The sequence below is a fragment of the Pongo abelii genome, chromosome 11 (assembly GCF_028885655.2).
Source record: "Pongo abelii isolate AG06213 chromosome 11, NHGRI_mPonAbe1-v2.0_pri, whole genome shotgun sequence".
Taxonomy (NCBI): domain Eukaryota; kingdom Metazoa; phylum Chordata; class Mammalia; order Primates; family Hominidae; genus Pongo; species Pongo abelii.
The window spans coordinates 122,284,496-122,305,991 of NC_071996.2; the positions used below are offsets into that span (position 1 = coordinate 122,284,496).

The following is a 21,496-nucleotide window of genomic DNA, read 5'->3' on the forward strand; positions in this document are numbered from 1 at the left end:
GGATGTCCTGTGGTTTCTGTGGGGTTATCTGGAGGCCTGTGCCCAGTGATTGGTGTGTGTGAGGGGGCATGTACGTCACATATCTTGATCTATCTTTGTGCACCGTGGTCTGTTACCTCCTGCCACCCCCTCTCCAGCCCCTGCTCCTTTGTAAGTCTTCTAAGGTGATAGTGGTGGGTTGAAGGCTCAGGAACATCTGAATTCATCTCTTTGGAGGTTTGGGGGCTAAACAACAGAAGTCATCGCTCTGGCTCTTCCCAGATGCCAGCCAGCCCCTTGATGGGGATGCGGAGAGGGCAAAGGAGAGTGAGCAGAAGGGTGCTCTTGGGGCAGAAGCCCTAGGAATTGGGACTCCAGGAGTCCTGCCTGTCACAGATTCCGGCCCACCTCCCCCCCACCCCCCAACCCTACAATGCTCTGCAGGCACTACTGGGCCAACTGATTCTGGAATGGGACTGTGTGGGGGAGGGACAAGGGCTTGGGGAGTCCAGAGATGGCAAAAGATTCTGCAAGATCTGGCTAGAGTGAGTGCTGCAGGAGGGGTGGGGCCAGCTGTGTATGTTTGCAGGAAAGGTGGGGGGTGGGGGCAGAAAGGCCGCCTGCGGGGGAGAAGGCTTCTTGGCAAACGCCCCAGTTTCCTGAGCTGATCCCTGCTCCCTGCCACTGCTCCCAATTCTGTTGTTTCAATAACATCATTTTTATCCACCCCACAGAGAGACTGTGTCTTAGGAAGGGGAGGCGAGGGGAAGGGCTAGGGCATGGGGGAGGGGTGGTAATGGAGACAGGCTGGGTCTGGAGGCAGCAAGGACTAGATTTGGGGCGCTCCCTCCTCAGGCAGAGGCAGGGCGGTCTCAGAGCCCAGGTCCCCTGATGACAAAGACAAATACATTAAAATTCTTGCCTCGGAGAAGAATGCAGGATAGGGAGAGCATTTCATAATCTGCAATAACAGTAGCAGGGTGGGAGCAGGGCTGGGCAGGGGGTTCGGAACCCAGACAGTGGCTCCCAGGAGGCTGGCCACTGGCCACCTGCAGCCTCCAGGGACCCCCAGAGCCCTCTAGTTGCCTATTTGGTACGACATGACTGGAGTGTGCACCCAACCTGGGTATGTCTTTGAATGTGTAGTGTCCAGAGTTGGCATTGACCTGTAGGAACTGTCCAGATTGGCATTGCCCCGTAGAAACAGCAACTGTGTACAAAGTTACTAGGTGCAGGGGCTGTGCGTGGCATTTGGATACTGTTAAAGGCTAAAATGGGAGAGGGCAGTGCTTAGACCAGACCCTCTCTCTAGGACTCTTGCCACTGCCCCCCGCCCCCTTCCCCTTCTTTAGCAGGTCCTAGCCCTTTCACCAGAACTCTCTGTATCCAGTGCAAGGGATTGAGCTGATGCAGCCTGGACACCAGGGCCCTGACATGGAGCTTGCTTGCCGGCAAGGCCAACACTTCTCCAGTTCTTTCACCTCTGTCTGCTCATTCCTTCCCCATCTGCCTCCTCCCCTGGGGTCACGTCCCTTGGCCCCTTGGCCTCATCTTGATCTACTTGTTCCCCCTCTCTGGGCGACTCAGGATCTTGTCTTCTCTCTCTGCTCATCAAGGTTGTTTGGAAGTGACCTCAGTCACCACTCTCTTGGAAGTGACCTCAGTCCCCACATTCAGGTCCCCCTCTCTCCCAACAACCAGGAGCTTTCTTATGGGCGCCTGACGTTTCTGCCATAGGGACTCGATCTGTCCTCCCCACTCCAGGACAGCTTTAAAGGTTGACTGTTGGTGTTGATGGTATGGCAGGGAGAATGTCCCACACCACCTGTCCCTCGGCACCCCGGAGCACGTCGGGGGCGGAAGGGGCAGGGGCTGCTGCCCACTGCCAGCCGAATGGCATGATGAATGGAGCTGTCCCTCTTCCCCACGGAGCCTTTGATCTCCCCCTCGTGGGGAGGGGGCCAGGGGCATCAAAGACATTTTTGTGGCATTAGAAAATCTGATAAACGCCATCTCACCTGCAGCTGGCTCTCCCACCCCTTCTACCTGGGCCAGGTTGGGGGAGGAACTCGAGGCAGGGACTCTTGGACACGCGAGGCCCGGCCGAAGCGAATTCTGACCCCTCGATCTCTTGAAAGTCTGCGACCTCCATTCTCCCGCTCGCTTACACGTGCCAGCGCTTGCGCGCACGCCCTGGAGCGGCTACTCTTGCCCTCTCATTTCCCCCACCTCCCCGCCCTAGAACGCGGGCTTGAGAGGAGGAATGGCTGGGGAGCGAGAGCGGAGGCCCAGGGCTTCCTCCCTTCTTCAAGGAGAGGCTGAGGAAGCGGCATGCGGCACCGAACAGGGACACGGAAAGAGATGACCCCTCCAGCGTCCGCCTGTCGGGCGGTCCAGTTTGACAACCCTCGCCGTAGCACCCCGCGCCCCAGGCCAACTTCCTCTCTTGCCTCCGCGCCAGCATCTCCCTCCGCACCGCCCCCCGCCCCAAACTCCCTCATTCCTGGGAAGTTTTCTCTCTTTACAGTCAACAAACCTGTCAAACATCTCCCTTCCAGCCCGTCCCCCATTCCTCAGCTCCTCTTTCTCCCCCCCTCACCCCTCTCTACTCTTCTTCCCCGCCCTTCCTTGCCCCCGACTCCAGGCGGCCGCGAGCGGCGGGGGGCTCCAAGTTCGGGAGAGGCGAGGCGAGGGGGCGAAGCGGGCGGGTCCCACAGCCCGAAGCGCGCTGGGGCCCCGCCCCGGCACCCCGCTCCCGCCCTCCGCTGCGCTCCGCGCCAGCCGCCCCGGGGCGCACGGCTCGCTCCCGAGAGTCCCGCTGCCTGACTGTCGCAACTGCCACCTCCCTCCGGCCCCCTGCCCCCCGCCCCCGCCTCGGCCCCGCTCCCCTCCCACCCCCGCCCCCGGCTCTGATTTCTTCTCCCGAGCGAGCTCCGCAGGAGACACAGGCGCTGGCTGCCCGGTCCGCTCTCCGCCTCCGCCGCGCCCTCCTCGCCCGGGATGGGCCCCCCCGCCGCCGCCGGATCCCTCGCCTCCCGGCCGCCGCCGTTGCGCTCGCCGCGCTCGCACTGAAGCCCGGGCCCTCGCGCGCCGCGGTTCGCCCCGCAGCCTCGCCCCCTGCCCACCCGGGCGGCCGTAGGGCGGTCACGATGCTGCCGCCCGCACCCTCACGTCTCGGGCTGCTGCTGCTGCTGCTCCTGTGCCCGGCGCACGTCGGCGGACTGTGGTGGTGAGTCCGGCTGTCCTGGCGCGGCTCTGGACGCTGGAGGGTGGGGACCCCGGGACCCAGGACCGATTGGGGTGTTCCGCAGCCTCCCGGCCCTACCTGCTCTCCGAGCCCAGCTTTCTGGCCTCGGCCGGGGGCATTTCTGAACTCCACTTCGACGTTCCTAACCCCCGGGAACATTCTGTTGTGTTTCCTCCTCCCGGGTTCTCTCCCACCCCCCGCCAAGTTATGCGCTCACCCAGCTCACCAAGGAACAGGCGAGTGGGTAGGAAAGATCTTTCGGGAAGACACATATCCGAGGAAAAGAATGTGTGAGGAGAGCCCTGGATTCAGGGTATGGGGCTGGATTTGGAGAAGACCGGAACAAGGTGGGACGCCACAAGGCAGAGAGGACCACACAACTGCCCCTTCCCCACCCTGCTTTGCCTACCAACCCACCAGCTTCTCTCTGGGCTCCTGAGGAGTGGTCCTTAGTGGCGAGAGAGGGAATATAAAGGGGAAAGTGAGTCAGGACCCTGGTTTTCTCTACCTCGTCCTCCCCGAGCAAGGAAAAGGAGGAGCGGAAGGAACGGGACCCAGGCGCCCGGCCCTTCCAGACGTGGGGGTCATGAATGAAAAAATATGTGCAGCCCAGGAGATACGGGACCGGGAGGGTCCTGCGGGAAGGGAGAGGGGCCTGGCCAGCCAAGGGACGGGGGCGTCTTTCCAGGCTTGGCCCTAGCTAGAAGGGACACCTAGGCAGCGAAGGTTGCGGGAGCTTCGAGCCTTGGGGGTGGGGGTGGGGCCGGGGCGAGGAAGGAGGGTGCACGGCCGGGACGGCTCAGAGATCCAGATCCAGAGGACTTTTTTCCCCCTAGGTCTCCAGAGCCGCAAACCCTCGCCCGGAATAGCTCAGTGTTTAGGGAGGAGAGACTTGGACAATAACGCTGACGGGTTAGCCAATCCTAAGAAGGCAGGGTCGTGTCTATTTGCATATTGCCACGTGATTGGCTGGATGCCGACCCTCCGCTCCTCCCTCGCCCCCCAGATTTGGAAGAGAGGCAGATCCCCGTGCTGTGGAGAGATAGGGAGTAGGATACCCACACAGGGAGCGGCGGGCAGCAATCCCTCCTCCGTGATGCGGAGAGCCGTCCGACGCGAGTGTAACGGAAGGGGCGAACCGAGGACGACCTAGGTCCTATCTAGGGAACATATGCCCTTTGATCCGGCTTAGTATAATGCAGTGGCAGCTTTGAAGCAGATAGATCTAAGATCTAAACATTATGTTTGTGATCTTGGGCTAGTCACTTCCTTTCCCTACCTCTCAGTCTTAACTGGAAATAGGGTAAGAGTCTCCCTACCTGGCAGGCTTGCTGGGAAGGTTAGGTGGGAAGACATGTAGAATAATAGGACCTTAGGAGGTACTCATTATGTACAGTGCCCCCCTCACCACCCAGCTTCTCCTGGCCAGAGTCCCCAGGAGTGAAAAAGGGGATTCATTTACATTTAAAATCCAGAGTTCCAAGGAAAATATTGTAAAGGAATCTCTTTTCCCCATGAACGCCTAACTTTGCCCTTTTTCAAGGTGTGGGGATGGGGTCCCTCCCTGATGGCCATTGTCTTCCTTCCCCTCCCTCCCTGTCTGTCTAAATCATTCTTATCCTTACAGTTAAAATATCACTTTCTCCCTGAAGCTGTCCCCTTGTCCTCCTTCCATTGCCTTCTCTGCACTCCCACTGTATCACATACATTGGGCAACTATGCTAGTTACTGCATTTGGCTGACAACAGTCCTTTAGGTCTCTCTTCCCTGCTCCTGGAAGGCAGATACCTTGTCTTTAGGAGCCCTGAGGCCTAGAAGAGTGTTGGTGCTGGAGATGGGCTTGCAGAGTGTCATTGGACTGGCTGATTCACCTTTCTGGGCTCTGTATCTGTGGGGCTTCCTTTGTTCAGGAAGGACTGCTGGGTGGCAGCCAAGCCAAAGGAGAGTGGCCTGGTCCCTCAGAGACTGACCCTGAAGCTGGGAAGAAGGGAGTGGGGGAGGAGGTGACACAGGCAGGTGTGGGAGAACACAGAGGCCTTCATGGCCACAGCTGCAGGGCGTGCCGGGTGAGGAGTGAGGGGTCCCAGTGATAAGGTGTTTGACTGCCTTGCTCAGATGTGCCTCAGAGGGAATGAGCCTCTCCTCCCTGCCTTGGCCCCTTCACTCTCCTCTGTCTATTCATTTTGTTTTTCTTTTTTTATTTCTATTTTTATTTATTTATTTATTTATTTAGAGCAGAGTCTCGTTCTGTCGCCCAGACTGGAGTGCAGTGGTGCGATCTTGCCTCATGGCAACCTCTGTCTCCTGGGTTCAAGTGATTCTCCTGCTTCAGCTTCCCAAGTAGCTGGGACTACAGGCACCCACCACCATGCCTGGCTAGTTTTTGTATCTTTAGTAGAGACAAGGTTTCACCACGTTGGCCAGGCTGGTCTCAAACTCCTGACCTCAAGTGATCTGCCCGCCTCGGCCTCCCAAAGTGCTGGGATTACAGGCCAAGCCATTACCATGGCATTACCATGCCCAGCCTCTTTTACTTTTTATTTTTTATTTTTTTGAGACGGAGTCTCGTTGTGTCGCCCAGGCTGGAGTGCAGTGGTGCAATATTGGCTCACTACAACCTCCACCTCCCGGCTCAAATGATTCTCCTGCCTCAGCCTCCTGAGTAGCTGGGATTAGAGTTGCCCACCACCATGCCCAGCAAAATTTTGTATTTTTAGTAGAGATGAGGTTTCACCATGTTGGTCAGGCTGTTCTCAAACTCCTGACCTCAAGCAATCCACTCACCTTGGCCTCCCAAAGTGCTAGGCTTACAGGCATGAGCCACTGTGCCTGGTCACTTGTCTATTTCTGACACTTCTTCTCTTTGGTCTGAGCCCAGACCCCCTTCCCCTGGATCTTTGACTCTGCTTACACTCCTGAGCTCTCCCCACTCTACCAGTGCCCTCCAAGGTCAAGTTTGGGTTGATGAGCGGGACCAATAATTCCCACTGGCCTGAGGCTCTTCCACTCCCCTAAACCCCCAGTCTCACTTCAGGTGGCAGCTTTCCCAGTAGGGGCTTCTAGGCTGTTCCCCGATGCCCAGGACCTGCTTTCCCTGGCCTTCTCCTCCCTACTTGTCAGAGAATCCTGGCCAGGTCAGAGCTCCAGTGCTGGCCAGGAAAGCAGCTGCAGCAGCTTCCTGCATCCCACTCTGACATTCTAGCAGCAGCCAGGCTAGAAGCAGAGAGGACCCCAGGATCTTTGAGTGACTCGACTGTCTTGGTCAGGAAAGGGGAGTACGGCTCATGCCCTTGAATTGGCTCAGAGACCTGGCTCCAGGTTCCTGAGAAGTTTCTCTCCCACCTTCTTTTTCACTCCCTCTCCTTACTCCAATGTGATGCATGCTTTCTAAACTCTGTCTCCAGGCCAGGCACAGAGGCTCACTCCTGAAATCCCACTACTTTGGAAGGCTGAGGTGGGCAGATCACTTGAGGTCAGGAGTTCGAGACCAGCCTGGCCAACATGGTGAAAACCCGTCTCTACTAAAAATACAAAAATTAGCCAGGAGTGGTGGCAGGTGCCTGTAATCCCAGCTACTTGGGAGGCTGAGGCAGAAGAATCACTCGAACCTGGGAGGCTGAGGTTGCAGTGAGCCGAGATCCATGCCACTGCACTCCACCCTGGGTGACAGAGCAAGACTCTGTCTCAATCAATAAAAATAAACTCTGCCCCTAGCCTCTCTGTCTTTCTGTCATTTGTAATCATATCTTTGTGAATTACAGAATCCCAGATTCCAGGACATTGGCCAGGCTCATTGCATCCAGGTCATCCAGCCTATGCTGTGGCCCTGACAGACCCTGTCTTGGGAGTGAGGCAGAGAGGGAGAGCTTCCCAGTCACCAGTTCCCTGCTTCCGCTCTGCTCCCTGCTCCGGTCTTGCCCACTCCCAGGAAGTTCTTTACAACATCTGACCCATCATTATTTATACCTCCAGTGGATGTAGTAAAGAGCTCACTCTCATAGAATGGTCAAATCAATCTCCTTCTCTCTTCCTTTTTCCTCTTTCTGTTTTTTCTTTTCTTTTCGTTTCCTTTCTTTTTTCTTTTTTCTTTTTTTTCTTTTTGAGACAGAGTCTTACTCTGTCACCCAGGCTGGAGTGCAGTGGTGCAATCTCAGCTCACTGCAACCTCTGCCACCCGGGTTCAAGTGATTCTCCTACCTCAGCCTCCCGAGTAGCTGGGATTACAGGTGCCTGGCACCATGCCAGCTAATTTTTTTTTTAGTATTTTTAGTAGAGACAGGGTTTCACCATGTTGGCCAGGCTGATCTCGAACTCCTGACCTAAAGTCATCTGCGTGCCTCAGCCTCCCAAAGTGCTGGGATAACAGGCGTGAGCCACCGCGCCCAGCCCTGTTTTATATTTTCTATGAAAGAAACTAACCCTCCCCTTGTTCCACTAGGGAAAACACCACCCAGTGTCACTCCCTTCCCCCATCCCATCTTGTCTTTCACCCACCCGCCTCCTGGAAAAGGAAACAAGAGCCAGAGGCCTAGGACAGCCTCATCTGGCCCCACAGGGAGGCAGGGAAAGGACCCCGGCTTCTTTGTGGAACTCAGGTTTTCTAGCTGCCACCCCCAACCCAGGCTGGGCCTGACCACCCTTTCCCATCCTGTCTTTATCTGGGGCCCCTGACCCATCGTGGGCAGTCCTGTTGCTGGCCCCTGCAAAGCTCCAGGGTGGGGTGCGGAAGGGGGTGGGTTGGCCATCCATTCCCCCCTCCAGGCCTCCCGCCTTGGCAGCTTCCCCTGGAGGGAGACAATGGGGCTGTGAGCAGAAAAGGGCAGGGGCAGAAGAAGGCTGGCCCAATCCAGGCCAGAGCATGCCCTGAGCCCACCAGAGTTCTGGCATTGAGACATTTCCTGGGGGGTGCAGCCCCCTCCTGCCCTGTTCTCATCAGAAGCCAGGAGTTGTTGGGGAGAGGTCAGCAGGAGGTTTGCTCATCAGGCCCAGCAAGGGGGCGGGGGTTCCAGAATGTGCACTATGATGGAGAAATGCCACTGTGGAGGGGATGAGGCGAGGGCAGTGTGGTCAGGCTGGCGGGAGGGTGGCCGGAGGACGCCTGTCCTTTGTGGGTCAGTGAAAGCACCCACAGCCTGCACCCTCCTTCCTGCCTAGGCCAGGCACTCCCTCGGGTGCTTCTGCAGAACTGCCGGAGAGGAGCTGAGGGAGAGAAAGGCCTCTGGGAGGCTTCTCCACCTTGGCCTCTTTGGCTGGTTCCTCCAGCTCCTGAGCCCTCTGTTTAATCTAGAAAGTAGATCTAGAAAGCACTTAGAGATAATCAGGTCCAATATTTTCACTTACACGTGAGGGCAGCAAGGTCACAGACAGGCGGTGAGAAGATGACTTGCCCCTGGCCACCCGGAATGCAGGCAGCTCAGAGCCGGACTGAGAGTCCACCTCTGGCTCAGTACCTCATTCTTGTGAGGGGGTGGGGGATCAGGAAAGGGGCACAGGATCTTCCACAGGCCTCTCCTGCTCCCCCATCCCACCTTCAGATAGGTGCTCCCACCCCAATATGGGCGAGCAGAGGGCCCAGGACAGTCTCCTGGGGCACCTTTGCCTGCCGCAGCCCTGACCAATAGGAAGCCCTTTTGTACAGCAAAGTCTGTCAGGGAAGGGAATGCCTCCACCTCTCCCAAGAGTGATGAGGAGAGATGGTGAGGAAGGGCAGAGGGAACCAAGTTGGGTTAGGGGTGGTGAGGTGGGGAATGGGGTGGCTGGGGGGCAGTGGGGAGGCAGGGGTTAATGGAGCTGGGCATCACTGGCTTTGATGTGGTGGTTTGGGTGGGGGTAGGGGCTGGGGGAGGGGAGCAGTAATTACCGAGTTAGACAGAGCAGGACAGGACAGGCGGGCGGGCACAGGCCCGGGCCCAGCCGCCTCAGCAGCAGTCAGGCAACATTTTTCTGCCCCTTCTCCACCACCCACCTCCCCCACCCCTGTGCAACCCCCACCCACAGCCCCAGGGCTCAGGGCTCCCTCTGCTGGCTTGTGGGAGGTGGGGTCAGTGTGGGGACCTTGGGAGTAGGGGCGGGGAAATAGAGGGAGGCTGGCTCGGAGACCCTTCAGAGGGCGTTGGGCAGCCAGTGGGCTGTGATCCCTTTGGCCTCAGTGATCCACCCAGGAGTGCCTGCTGGGGCAGAGGAGGGTCCTAGAGGGTGCATTTGGTCCAGGAGCAGAGCTGGATGGAGGAGGAGGAGACACAGGGATCCAGGCTGAGAAGAAATAGCAGAGAGTTGGAGAAAAGGGTGTTCTCAGGAATCCACAATGCTGCCTGCACCCTAAAGTTTGTCCTGAACAGGGCAGGCTCAAGAGATGAATAAGGGTGTGGTGGGAAGACAAACACCAGTTGTTGGAGGAAGCCCACTCTCTGGACAGGTTCTCTGCATCTGTAATCTGGGAGGGAGGTGGGTATTACTAGTTTCATTTGACAGTTGAAGAAACTGAGGCTCAGGAGGTTAAGTCTCATCATCCATCTAATGAAGACTAAGTGCCAGCTTCACATGCTAGGGACTCACTCAACATCATAGAACAAGCAAATGGCAGAGCCCAGATCCAAACTCAAGTCTGGTGGATCCCAAAAACCCTGAGTGTACTCCATGAATGCCCATGCATGAGCTTATTGTCTTTGATGAGTTTTCTACCTAGTTGGAAAGATAAGACAAGCAAACATGAAAAATTAATTATACCACTGGCAGGATAACAGACACCCCCAAATGAGAGGCACCCCGGGTGATGCATGGAGGAAGGTCTGTGGGGACTGGGGCCCAGGGAGGCTCCTTAGGGCAAGTGGGATCTGAGATGAGTTTGGAGAGATGCTAAGATTTTGATGACTTAGGGTGGGTCTGAGTCCAGAATTTTAGCGATGTTATCTGGAATAGATTCAGAGTTAATCAACCCTGCTAGGAGTACGGGGCTGTGTGGAGGATGGTGTGGGAGGCCACTGAAAGTCTTCTGATATCTCACGTGCCCATTTCCATCCAGCACTGTTTATGTTTGAAATATTCATCTACTGTGTCTTGCAATAGGGATCCCTCCACCAGTGGCCAGAGTCAGTCGCCTCCTGTCTTGCTCATCTGCATAACGAGGGTGAAGTGGGTGGGGCTGAACTGGGTGATCTCTGACATTGTTCTTGGCCCTCTGACTCAAGAGATGGAAAGGTAGGTTAGGCCAGAAACCTAGGACCTTCAGGGCTTAGGTCTACAGATGTTGCCAATAGGGACTGGCTGGCCCCTGATACCAACTCCCTAGGCAATTGATCCTACAAACCATGGTCCTTGGTAGAGAGACCTTGGCGCAGGCCAAGCCGGTTAGAATGACCATCCATTGCCTCGCTCCTTCTTGTCCACATACTGATTTCTTTTAGGGCTAGCCTCATTTTTTTCTATGCCCAGGAATGGCTGTTTGATGAGGATCCCAGATCCTATATATTGTGTATTCCCTACCACCACTGTGCTTCAGGCCCCAAAACATGCAAATTCTCCCAAAGGAGCACATCTTCTCTGGGCTGATCCCAGGCCAATGTGACCCAAAGGCCTGAAAAGCAGAGTTCACTCCCTAAGGAAGCATAAAGCGAGGAAGGTGAAAGGTGAGTGGGGATGGGGGAGTTATTACTTGATGTGGTGTCAAAAGCCAAAGTTATAGGGGGTATGTGAGTCTCTCATGCTAACTCCTCAGTTTTTCTGAAGCCCACAAAGGGGACTGACTTGCTCAGAGTGGCTCAGCCCACACAGAGTTGACAGAAACCAGAGATCGGAAGCGAAGCTTGGTGTTTTGCCCAATGCCCCCTGCCACGCCCCTTCTGGAGTTTCATTTCCTATGTATTAAGGATGGGAGCAAGGACAGGAGGGCAGGGAACAAACAGGTCCCTTGGGATTCTAGCTGCTACTACTGCCCATCCCTCCCCCTGACCAGCTTGTAAACAAGTCTAGTTCCCAGGCAGCCAGCCAGCCTGGGGAGCCAGACCCAGACCAGGAACTGGCTCTGGGGCAGCCCCCCAGCCCCAGCCTTACTTCCTGAAGGTCCCTGGCCTCCATACTCCTCATGATTCTCCCCTGTCTCTAGTCCCTGCGAAACAGAGAAGGTCAAGAGGTTTTTGTCTTTCTGTCTTGCTCATCTCCACTCCCTCCTGCCTTCTTAAGGGAGGAGGAGGGAGAGGAGAAGGATGGGGCAGAGTAACCTTGGGAAGATAAGGCCAGTCAACCCTGGGAAACTAGGGAGTTAGCAGAGGACAGGGTTGGGGAGGAGGGACTGGGGAACTTAGAAGTAAGGGCAATGGGGGTGGGGAAGATGAGCTTGCAGAGCCCCCGACTCACAGGTGGAGCCCCAGACATAAGGAGCTGGACGAATGCAGAGAGGACTCATTCCCTGCCTGATTCCCAGTGGGGGAAAAGAGTGTGTTTGAGGAAATGAATTAGGAGTCATGAAATGAGATGTGGACAGGGGTCTGGGCTCAAGTGAGAACTTTCTCTTAGATGGCTTATTTACTCATTCAAAACCACATATTAAATGGCACTCGTTGTATAATATACTACAGGTATTACATATAACACAGAATTCATACTATGCAATTTTTTTGTAATAAAAATTGGGGTTGGGGGAGGATATAAGCTAAGTACCTAAGTCTTCCAGGAGATGCAAAGGAAAATAAGGCAGTCCTAATGCTCAAAAAGCTCATAGTCTTATCTCCTGACCCTGCACAGCCATGTTGGAAGCTGCCTCCAAACCTTCTTATAATGAGGTGGGATATATGGACAGAGGAGGGACAGATAGATTGATGAATCAATAGAGACCGATCAACTCTCAAAAGTCACTGGGTCATTGGGGTGCCCAGACCCACCCTCTATTGCTTTACTTATCTAGGCTGGGAAAGGGTGGGGGCCAGTGTTGGGCTGGTCTTAAGCACGCAGGAAGGAAGATGTGGACTGTGGCCTCTCCATTGAGAGACATCTGGTTCCTGAGCTACTTGGGTACGGATGATCACAGCAACCTGATTTTGTGTGTGTGCGTGCGCATGCATGCATGCATGAGAATGCACGCGCACACACACGTGTTTGTGTTGTAGACCATAAAGGACTGAGCTTACTACACATCTTCCTGCACCACCTCTTCAAGCATCTCCGTCTTTAGTGTTGAGAGTTCTACCTTAAGACCTAAATTCCTCTTGCTTCTATTTAAGACCATCACATTTCATTGTTGTGGAGCCAGAACATGCCTGGGCAGCCTGTACTTGTGGAGCAAATGGGGACAGTGGGGCTGATATGCACTAAAGCAAAACTGAAAAGTAGGCCACCTTGACCTCTGGCACCACCTACCACCATTCTCTATGTTTTCTCTCTCCTGGGACCCCTACCCCCACCCAGTTTTTTTTTTTCTGTCCTCTGCTGAAGAGTTTTTGGGTGGTCTCTAATTACCCTCTGCTCCTAAATGCTCTACTCATTCCTTTGAGGTGGGAATCCCAGCTAAGTGTTCAAATAGGAGCAATGTGATGAAAGCGGTTCCCCCAGGTGTGAATCCCTAAGGAATTAACCTTCAGGGGTCTGATGTACCAAAACCAAATGTCAGCCCTCTCCTCGGGCAGAATGAAGGCCAGGAGTTGAGGGATTTCTGGAAGTGCGTGGGACTTCCCATGAAGTCTTCCCCTACCAAGCCAAACATTGCCTGCCCCCAGCAGTGATGTCACCCCAATGCGCAGGGTTTGGTTCTCTGCCATTCTGCTCAGAGAAGGCAACAGATCCTTGGCCATGTGTGATGGCTCGTGCCTGTAATCCCAGCACTTTGGGAAGCCGAGGCAGGCAGATCACCTGAAGTCAGGAGTTTGAGACCAGCCTGGCCAACATGGTGAAACTTGTCTCTACTAAAAGTACAAAAATATTAGACAGGCATGGTGGTGCATGCCTGTAGTCCCAGCTATTTGGGAGGCTGAGGCATGAGAATCGCTTGAACCTGGGCAGTCGAGGTTGCAGTGAGCTGGGATCCCGCCACTGCACTCCAGCCTGGGTGACAGAGCAAGACTCCATCTCAATTAAAAAAAAAAAAAAAAAAGCCACAGATCCTGGAGCAGGAGAAGGGTCAGTGTCACCTACTTTCCAACAATGCTTCAGAGACCTGGTCCCCAGCTCCTTCCTCCTGCTCTCCAGTTCAGGGACACAGAAGATATCAGGGTAGGAGGGCCCACCTTAGAGATGAAAGCCCAACACACTCATTTTACAGAAGGAGAAACTTGGGCTATGGAGCGGGTGTGACTTTTCTCAGCTAGGCTCCATTTCCTAGCCGTTCTGACATCTCGTGGCATTCTCTCTTCCTGGGATTGTTCTTGCCTTTCATCGGGGCTGTTCAGCTGACACATATCCAGCTTGTGGTCCACTAGGACCATATCATTCCTTGATACTGCTTACTTTTCTTTGGTGTCTCTTGACGACACATGCTTTCTTTTCCTTAACGGCCTTCTTGATCTTTCTTCTGTTATTTCTTTTCCTTGTCACCCTTTTGGGCTAGAAATTTGAGTTTTAACTTTGGCTTACCTGGTGCCAGCTGCCTTCACCTTGAGTAAAATTTCCTTCTTTTCTTTTTTTTTTTTTTTTTTAGACGGAGTCTCGCTTTGTGCCCAGGCTGGACTGCAGTGGTGGTGTGATCTCGGCTCACTGCAAGCTCCGTCTCCCGGGTTCACGCCATTCTCCTGCCTCAGCCTCCCGAGTAGCTGGGACTACATGCGCCCGCCACCTCGCCCGGCTAATTTTTTGTATTTTTAGTAGAGACGGGGTTTCACCGTGTTAGCCAGGGTGGTCTCGATCTCCTGACCTCGTGATCTGCCCGCCTCGGCCTCCCAAAGTGCTGGGATTACAGGCGTGAGCCACTGCGCCCGGCCTTCAGTAAAATTTCTATAAGGATTTATTTACAAAGATGTGTGCAGGAAGATAAGACTGAATCTTTGCTCTGTAGCAATTATCAGACTAGACTCTAGTTAAGAGGGGACACAGACATGGAATAGCAGGAGAGCCAGACAGGGCAATCTCAAGTTCAGTTTGGAGGTAGGGTGGGAGGGCATGTCACAGCTCCCGCTGTGGGCTGAGTGGGGCTGGTCTCCCTCCCTTCCACCCAAGACCTTTTTTGGGTTACACCCCTGACCTGCTATTCTCTGCTTTCCAGGGCTGTGGGCAGCCCCTTGGTTATGGACCCTACCAGCATCTGCAGGAAGGCACGGCGGCTGGCCGGGCGGCAGGCCGAGTTGTGCCAGGCTGAGCCGGAAGTGGTGGCAGAGCTAGCCCGGGGCGCCCGGCTCGGGGTGCGAGAGTGCCAGTTCCAGTTCCGCTTCCGCCGCTGGAACTGCTCCAGCCACAGCAAGGCCTTTGGACGCATCCTGCAACAGGGTCAGTGTGGTGAGGGGGCGGAAGTGGGGCTGCTTTCTCCCCGCTGTGGGACCCGAGGAGAGGAGAACTGGTTCGCTGAAGTTTCCTGAGCCCCACTTCCCCCTCTCATGTGTCTGGGCACCCTGCAAGGACCCTGCAAGGACCCTGCCTCCCAGGCCCCTGGGGCAGCCCTCCCGCCGCAGGTTTCAGGTCCCAGGCCCCAGCTGACCGCCCCAGCCCGCGCTGATTGCACCTCTCTGCATTCACAGACATTCGGGAGACGGCCTTCGTGTTTGCTATTACTGCGGCGGGCGCCAGCCACGCTGTCACGCAGGCCTGTTCTATGGGCGAGCTGCTGCAGTGCGGCTGCCAGGCGCCCCGCGGGCGGGCCCCTCCCCGGCCCTCCGGCCTGCCCGGCACCCCCGGACCCCCTGGCCCCGCGGGCTCCCCGGAAGGCAGCGCCGCCTGGGAGTGGGGAGGCTGCGGCGACGACGTGGACTTCGGGGACGAGAAGTCGAGGCTCTTTATGGACGCGCGGCACAAGCGGGGACGCGGAGACATCCGCGCGTTGGTGCAACTGCACAACAACGAGGCGGGCCGGCTGGTGCGTACGGGCAGGACGGAGTGAGTGTGTGCGGAAATGTGAGTGTGCGCGCAGGAGTGTGCTTGAGGAAGTGTGGGCAGGAGTGAGGGTGTGTAGGTGGAGGGGGGCGTTAATGTGTAGGGGAGTGGGCACGGGCGGAAAGATGGGCTGCAAGCATGGATGGACATGTGGGGGGAGAGGTGTCCAGCTTCCAAGAAGGAGTCACGTGGGGGTCTAAGAAGGCCAGATGCTGGGCGGTACAGTGGGCAGAATGGGGGAAGGGACACTCAGGGAATAGGACTAAGGGTCTTTAGTGACCCCAGGCAGAGAGGGCACAGCTTCAAGACAGAACAGGTGAAGCAAAGTTTGCAGTGGGTAGGAGATCTGGATGCCTAGGCAGGGGCAGGGGAATAAAACAAAGGTGGGGATGGAAGACAGGATAGAAGCTAATGCAAGGTCTGGGGTCTTGGTACAGGGAAGCCAGGGGGAGTGAGAGAGGCCTAGAAAGAGTTAGAACAGGACTGAGGGGCAATGGAAAAGAGCGAAGGACAAGGAACCAACCCTGGTGGAGGTTGGAGGGAGTCAGGTGGAGGTTGGAGGGAGACAGCTGTGACCAATTCTGGGCACTTGCCCAGCAACGCCAGCCCAGGTCTCACCTGCCCAGAGCCGTGGCAGCCTCTCCTCTCCCCTCTGTAATGAGGAGAGCCCCAGGAGCTCTCATTAAGGGGCAAGAAGGTTGTCTGCGTGTGATGGTTCCAGGAGGGGGCAGGGCAGACTCAGGAGGTGGGAGTGGGACACAGGTCAGGTTAGCCCCTGGACTCTGAGCTTCCAGAAATGATCTTCTTGGGTCTTCTGAACCATCAATGCTTGGTGGGTTTGGGAATCTTAGACCCTGCTTCAGACAGTGAATAGGGGAGAGGCCGTCTGGGTTCCACTCTCAGTACTGCATTCCCAGCGGGCCCTCCTGCACCCTATGCTTCAGTTCTAGGGTTCTCCAGGGACATCGCCATACATACCGTGTCCTCTAGGGTTCGGGCCTGAGGCATCGGGCAGGGGGAGGAGGGGGCCCGAAGAGGAATGTCCGGACAGGCCCACATACCTGCCAAGAGGGTTGGGGAGGGGTGACGGAGACAGACGCCCAGGCGGCTGGCTCTGCGTCTTTGCTCAGCCCGGCCTGGGGGCCGTGAGGGGTAGGAAGGAGGGGGCCAGGTTGGCAGGAGGGCTAGGCCTCGACAGCTGCCACCTCCCCCCTCCTCCAGAGAGAATCTCACCCCTGCGGTCCATTCTGCTTTCTCCCCCCACCCCCTGGCTTTGGACCCTGGAATCTCTGCGCTGCATATTGTCCCCGTCTCCCCGCTTCGTCATCATCATACTCCTCCATCGTCACCATTCCTCCTGCTCCTCCCCTCCGAGTTGTCCTTTCCTTGATTTCCTCCTCCTGAACTTGCGGTCTCCTTTTGTCTGCATTTTCCTCTCTTCCCTTCACCTCCCATTCCCAATCTTATTTTCTGTCCATCTGCTGGGCCCTTCCCTGCACCCCCCATCTGTCCACATGCGTCCGCCCCTCTGCTTCCCGCAGGCCGTGCGGAGCCACACGCGCACCGAGTGCAAATGCCACGGGCTGTCGGGATCATGCGCGCTGCGCACCTGCTGGCAGAAGCTGCCTCCGTTTCGCGAGGTGGGCGCGCGGCTGCTGGAGCGCTTCCACGGCGCCTCACGCGTCATGGGCACCAACGACGGCAAGGCCCTGCTGCCCGCCGTCCGCACGCTCAAGCCGCCGGGCCGAGCGGACCTCCTCTACGCCGCCGATTCGCCCGACTTCTGCGCCCCCAACCGACGCACCGGCTCCCCCGGCACGCGCGGTCGCGCCTGCAATAGCAGCGCCCCGGACCTCAGCGGCTGCGACCTGCTGTGCTGCGGCCGCGGGCACCGCCAGGAGAGCGTGCAGCTCGAAGAGAACTGCCTGTGCCGCTTCCACTGGTGCTGCGTAGTACAGTGCCACCGCTGCCGTGTGCGCAAGGAGCTCAGCCTCTGCCTCTGACCCGCCGCCCGGCCACTAGACTGATTTCGCGCAGCGGTGGCTCGCACCTGCGGGACCTCAGGGCACCGGCACCGGGCACCGGCACCGGGCACCGCTCGCCGCTCGAGCCCAGCCTCTCCCTGCCAAAGCCCAACTCCCAGGGCTCTGAAAATGGTGAGGCGAGGGGCTTGAGAGGAACGCCCACCCACGAAGGCCCAGGGCGCCAGACGGCCCCGAAAAGGCCCTCGGGGAGCGTTTAAAGGACACTGTACAGGCCCTCCCTCCCCTTGGCCTCTAGGAGGAAACCAAAAAGCCAGTCTAAAGGCCTCTGGATACTGGGCTCCCCAGAACTGCTGGCCACGGGATAGTGGGTGAGGTTAGTATCAATAAAGATATTTAAACCACTAGGGCTGGACCCACAGTTTGGGGGGAGACCGATCTTCAGGCTGCCAGTCTCCAGAAGAAAGTGGTTTTGCTAGAACTAGCACCTCAGGGGCTATCACCTGAGTCCCTATCTCCCGACCAGGTTGGCCTCTCCCGGAAACTCGCTATCCCCCCTTGGCATTCTTCTTGTTCACTCCTGTCACACATCTAGGGCCTGGATCTGCAAGCCAGAGAAGAACTAGCAATTCATCTTTAAAGGGACAGGGGCATCAGAAGCTTCTGATGGTATGCTCAGGTCTCAAACTCGCCCTTGTCTTAATTTTTAGGGGATTGTGTCTGTTTCTGTGACCCCTGGGGAATTTCTGGGTAGACTTTTGGGGATGCCTAAGCCCATGGGATTAAAGCACTTTATCAACTGTAGTATGTGATGAACACATGTTATTAGCTTCACCAGGTTTTGTTACCATCAAAACTAACTTCACTCCCATTCGCATTGAAAAGACTGCCCAGAACAGCATTTCTAATCACACTTAGAGGGAGAGGAAGCAAGTTTGTCCCAACATTTCTCTTGGCACCCAACAATATTTCCTTCCTTCTGGTTCTTCTTGGGAAGCTACTGGTGAAAGTGAGGAGACAGAGGGCAGTTCTGGATTCTCCAGAGCTGAAGCTTGAGCTCTCATCTTCCTCCAGAGAGAAAGAGGGAGGGCATAGCCCAACTTCCAGGACCCAGAGCCTCCAACTTTCCTCCAGTCCAAATACTGCAATGGGGAATGACTCCCCCATCAAGGTATGGAGGACAAAAAATGAGCTTTGGGGTCAGACACTCTGGGTTTGCAGTTGGTGCTGCTGCTTAGAACTTTACAACAGAGGCCAAATTAGCCTCATTTTCTTTATACAAAGGGATTTCGCTCTGTTTCAGTTATCCATTGCTACATAACAAACAACCCCAAAGTAATCACTTCTGAGGATTTTTGAGGTCATGATTGGTCAGAACTCAGCTCGGTAGGTCTGCTCTATATAGCAGAACCATTGGCTTGGGTTCACATGGCTGCATTCTGCTGGAGTCTCCACTGTGCTGTGCTGGACAGTCCAAGAAGCCCCCACTCATATGTCTAGGGCACCGAGCTTCTCTTGTGCTCTCATTCTCTCCATGTGGCTAACTTGGGCTTCCTCACTGCATGTTAGCCTTAGGATAGTCAGACTTCTTACATAAGACTGACTTTCTTTTTTTTTTGAGATGGAGTCTCGCTCTGTCGCCCAGGCTGGAGTGCAGTGGCGTGATCTCGGCTCACTGCAAGTTCTGCCTCCTGGGTTCACGCCATTCTCCTGCCTCAGCCTCCCGAGTAGCTGGGACTACAGGCACCCACCACCATGCTCGGATAAGTTTTTTGTATTTTTAGTAGAGATGGGGTTTCACCGTGTTAGCCAAGATGGTCTTGATCTCCTGACCTCGTGATCCGCCTGCCTTGGCCTCCCAAAGTGCTGGGATTACAGGCGTGAGCCACCACGCCCGGCCAAAACTGACTTTCAAAGGAGAGTGTACCAAACTTGAAGGCAGAAGCTATAAGTGTCTTCTCAAGTCCAGCTTTGGAAGTTACATAGCATCACTGTAACTCTGTATTGGTCAAAACAGTTCACAGAGTCAGGCAAAATTCAAAGGGAGGGAAAATTAATTCCACCTCTCAATGGGAGGAGTGGCAAATAATTTGCAGCCATCATAGTCTGTCCCACACCCTCACAGGATTGTTGGGAAGATTTTTTTTTTTTTGAGATATGAAAGCCTTTAGCATAGCTCATGACACATAATTTGTCAAACACATGTTTAATAAATGATAGTTACTGTGAGAATGGGGATAGACATACGATGCTTTGCAGATATTGGGCAGGCCGTGATTGCAAATGAAGATACCTGACTTTTAGCTGAGGCCAAACAGAAATAATGAATGGTTCTTATACCAGGGAAGTCCAGAGGTTAGTCTGAATTCAGGTACAGCTGAACCCAGGGGCTCACATGGTGTCACAGGCTTCTTTCTCATCTCCTTCCCTCTCCCTCGCCTCTGCATCTATTGTTTCTGCTTATCTCTGCCTCTCTTGGCATACTGTCCTCATTGTCTCCTCCTGCAGACTTTCTCCATGACAGCTCTATATGCAGTCTTAGATCCAAAAACAGAAGAATGACTTTCCCAGTTGTCTCCAACAGAAGTCCCAAGGAAGACCTTGGTTAGTTCAGCTTGGTCATTTGCCTATTCCTGACCAACAATGTCAATACCATGCCTGGGACTGACAGCCTCTCTAGAACCACAGGGGGGTGGGGCAGGCACAGGGAGCAAAGCACAGTTCTTCAAAGGAAACAGAAGGAAAGGGAGCTCATTCTGGATGTGACAGACCCTCACCGTGGCTTCCAGGACCCCGTCCTTCCCCCGCAATGCCCCTGCATTCACTCGGTGGCCTAGCCTGCTTCAATCCTCAAGGCTCATAGTGGGGAGGGGTGTCAGGCTGCAGTGGGAAGATTGAGGCACCAGGGTTTTCCTTTCTGCCTCCTCTTGGCTCCCTTGGGTCAAATGTCTGGGCCTCAGGGAAGTCATGGAGAATTTGGACTTAGAACTCCTCGACCAAAGGAAACTCTGTTAACTTACCAAAGGAGACAGTGGAAATACATTATGGTCCACATAGAGGAGAAATGAAGCTCCCTGAGGGCAAGATTTATATTCACAGATCTGCCTTCCCCAAAGCTCTGCTCTTATCTTCAAACAAACAAAAAAACCAAACAAATCCAAAACCCAAACTCCTGCACTTCTCTCAGAGACCACCAGGGGGCATGCGGAGCCCAGCTTCTCTATTAACAGGGAGTGACAGACAGGACCTGCAGGACATCTGGGAAACTCAGAGTTGTGGGCAGGAGAGGATAGGACTGAAAGGAAGCAAGGAGACCTACAGACAGCTTTGGGTCAAGCTTCTAGGCTTCCAGACTGTCTGGGACGTCTGGGCTGGCCCAGACCTAGGGCTGGGATGCCAGCCTCCCGGTCTCTACCACTGCTGGGTCCTGCAGGGGGTGAGATAGGGTGGATGATGCTGGACATCTTCCTCCACAATGCCAGGGAGGGGAGCTGGGGAAGTGGCATGAACTGGCACCATTCTAGGCAGGTTAAAAGCAATTCAGAGGAAGTAGTATGGTACAATGAAAAATGCCTTGTTTGCTAGCTTGACCTTGGTCAAGTCAGTTAATCTATCTGAGCACTTCGTATCACCTAATAGGGGTCCCTGATTGCTTTTTAGCACATTGTGAGAATGCACTTCCATCTTTAAACTGCTGGCCACATGTTACTGGTCCATCTTCTGTGACCAAGCCCTGAAGGCGTCTGGGCACTGCCTTCTATGAAGGGTGGGAGTGATGACCAGAAGGCACCATTGGGACTTCTAGCCTTATCTTCTTTGAGCCCAGAGATAGATCTGTGCTCTTGCCCTGCTGCCTGGGAAGGGGCCGGAAGTAGAGCTCCCACCACCACCCACCCCTGCTCATCCAGCTGCTCAGCCTCAGGCAGTCTGAGCCATCAAAGTCCCCTACTGGCTGAATGGCAGGGGACATGTGGAACTGGGGAGATGGGGGAAGTGCACAGAGGCACCCCAGATGTGTGTGTGACCACATCAGGAACAGGCAGAACACAGGCAGATGGGTGAGGAGGCCGAGTGGAAGGCCTAGGATCAGCCTGAGGCCACAGGCTCGGCGAACATTTCCCTTCCCTTTCAATGACCAAACATATTGGGAGTTTGGGGAGACTGGAGCAGCAAGCCATTCCCCCTTATCTTGCTGAGGGTTGGTGGCCCCTGAAGCCTGGACAATGGGATGAAGAGCCCCCTTATTGGTCTGTGGCTCCTTGGCGTTCTTCTTCACCAAGAC

General features: G+C 55.3%; 1 protein-coding gene across 1 annotated transcript; it reads left to right on the top strand.

Annotated features, from left to right (window-relative positions):
• The first annotated feature begins 2,958 nt into the window (after nt 1-2,958).
• On the top strand, nt 2,959-18,011 carry WNT6 (Wnt family member 6). The gene is made up of 4 exons (XM_024243531.3): nt 2,959-3,208; nt 14,412-14,632; nt 14,881-15,215; nt 16,774-18,011. Exons 1-4 carry the CDS (start codon nt 3,129-3,131, stop codon nt 17,233-17,235), a joined length of 1,098 nt encoding a protein of 365 aa, XP_024099299.1. The 5' UTR covers nt 2,959-3,128; the 3' UTR covers nt 17,236-18,011.
• Nucleotides 18,012-21,496: the final 3,485 nt, after the last annotated feature.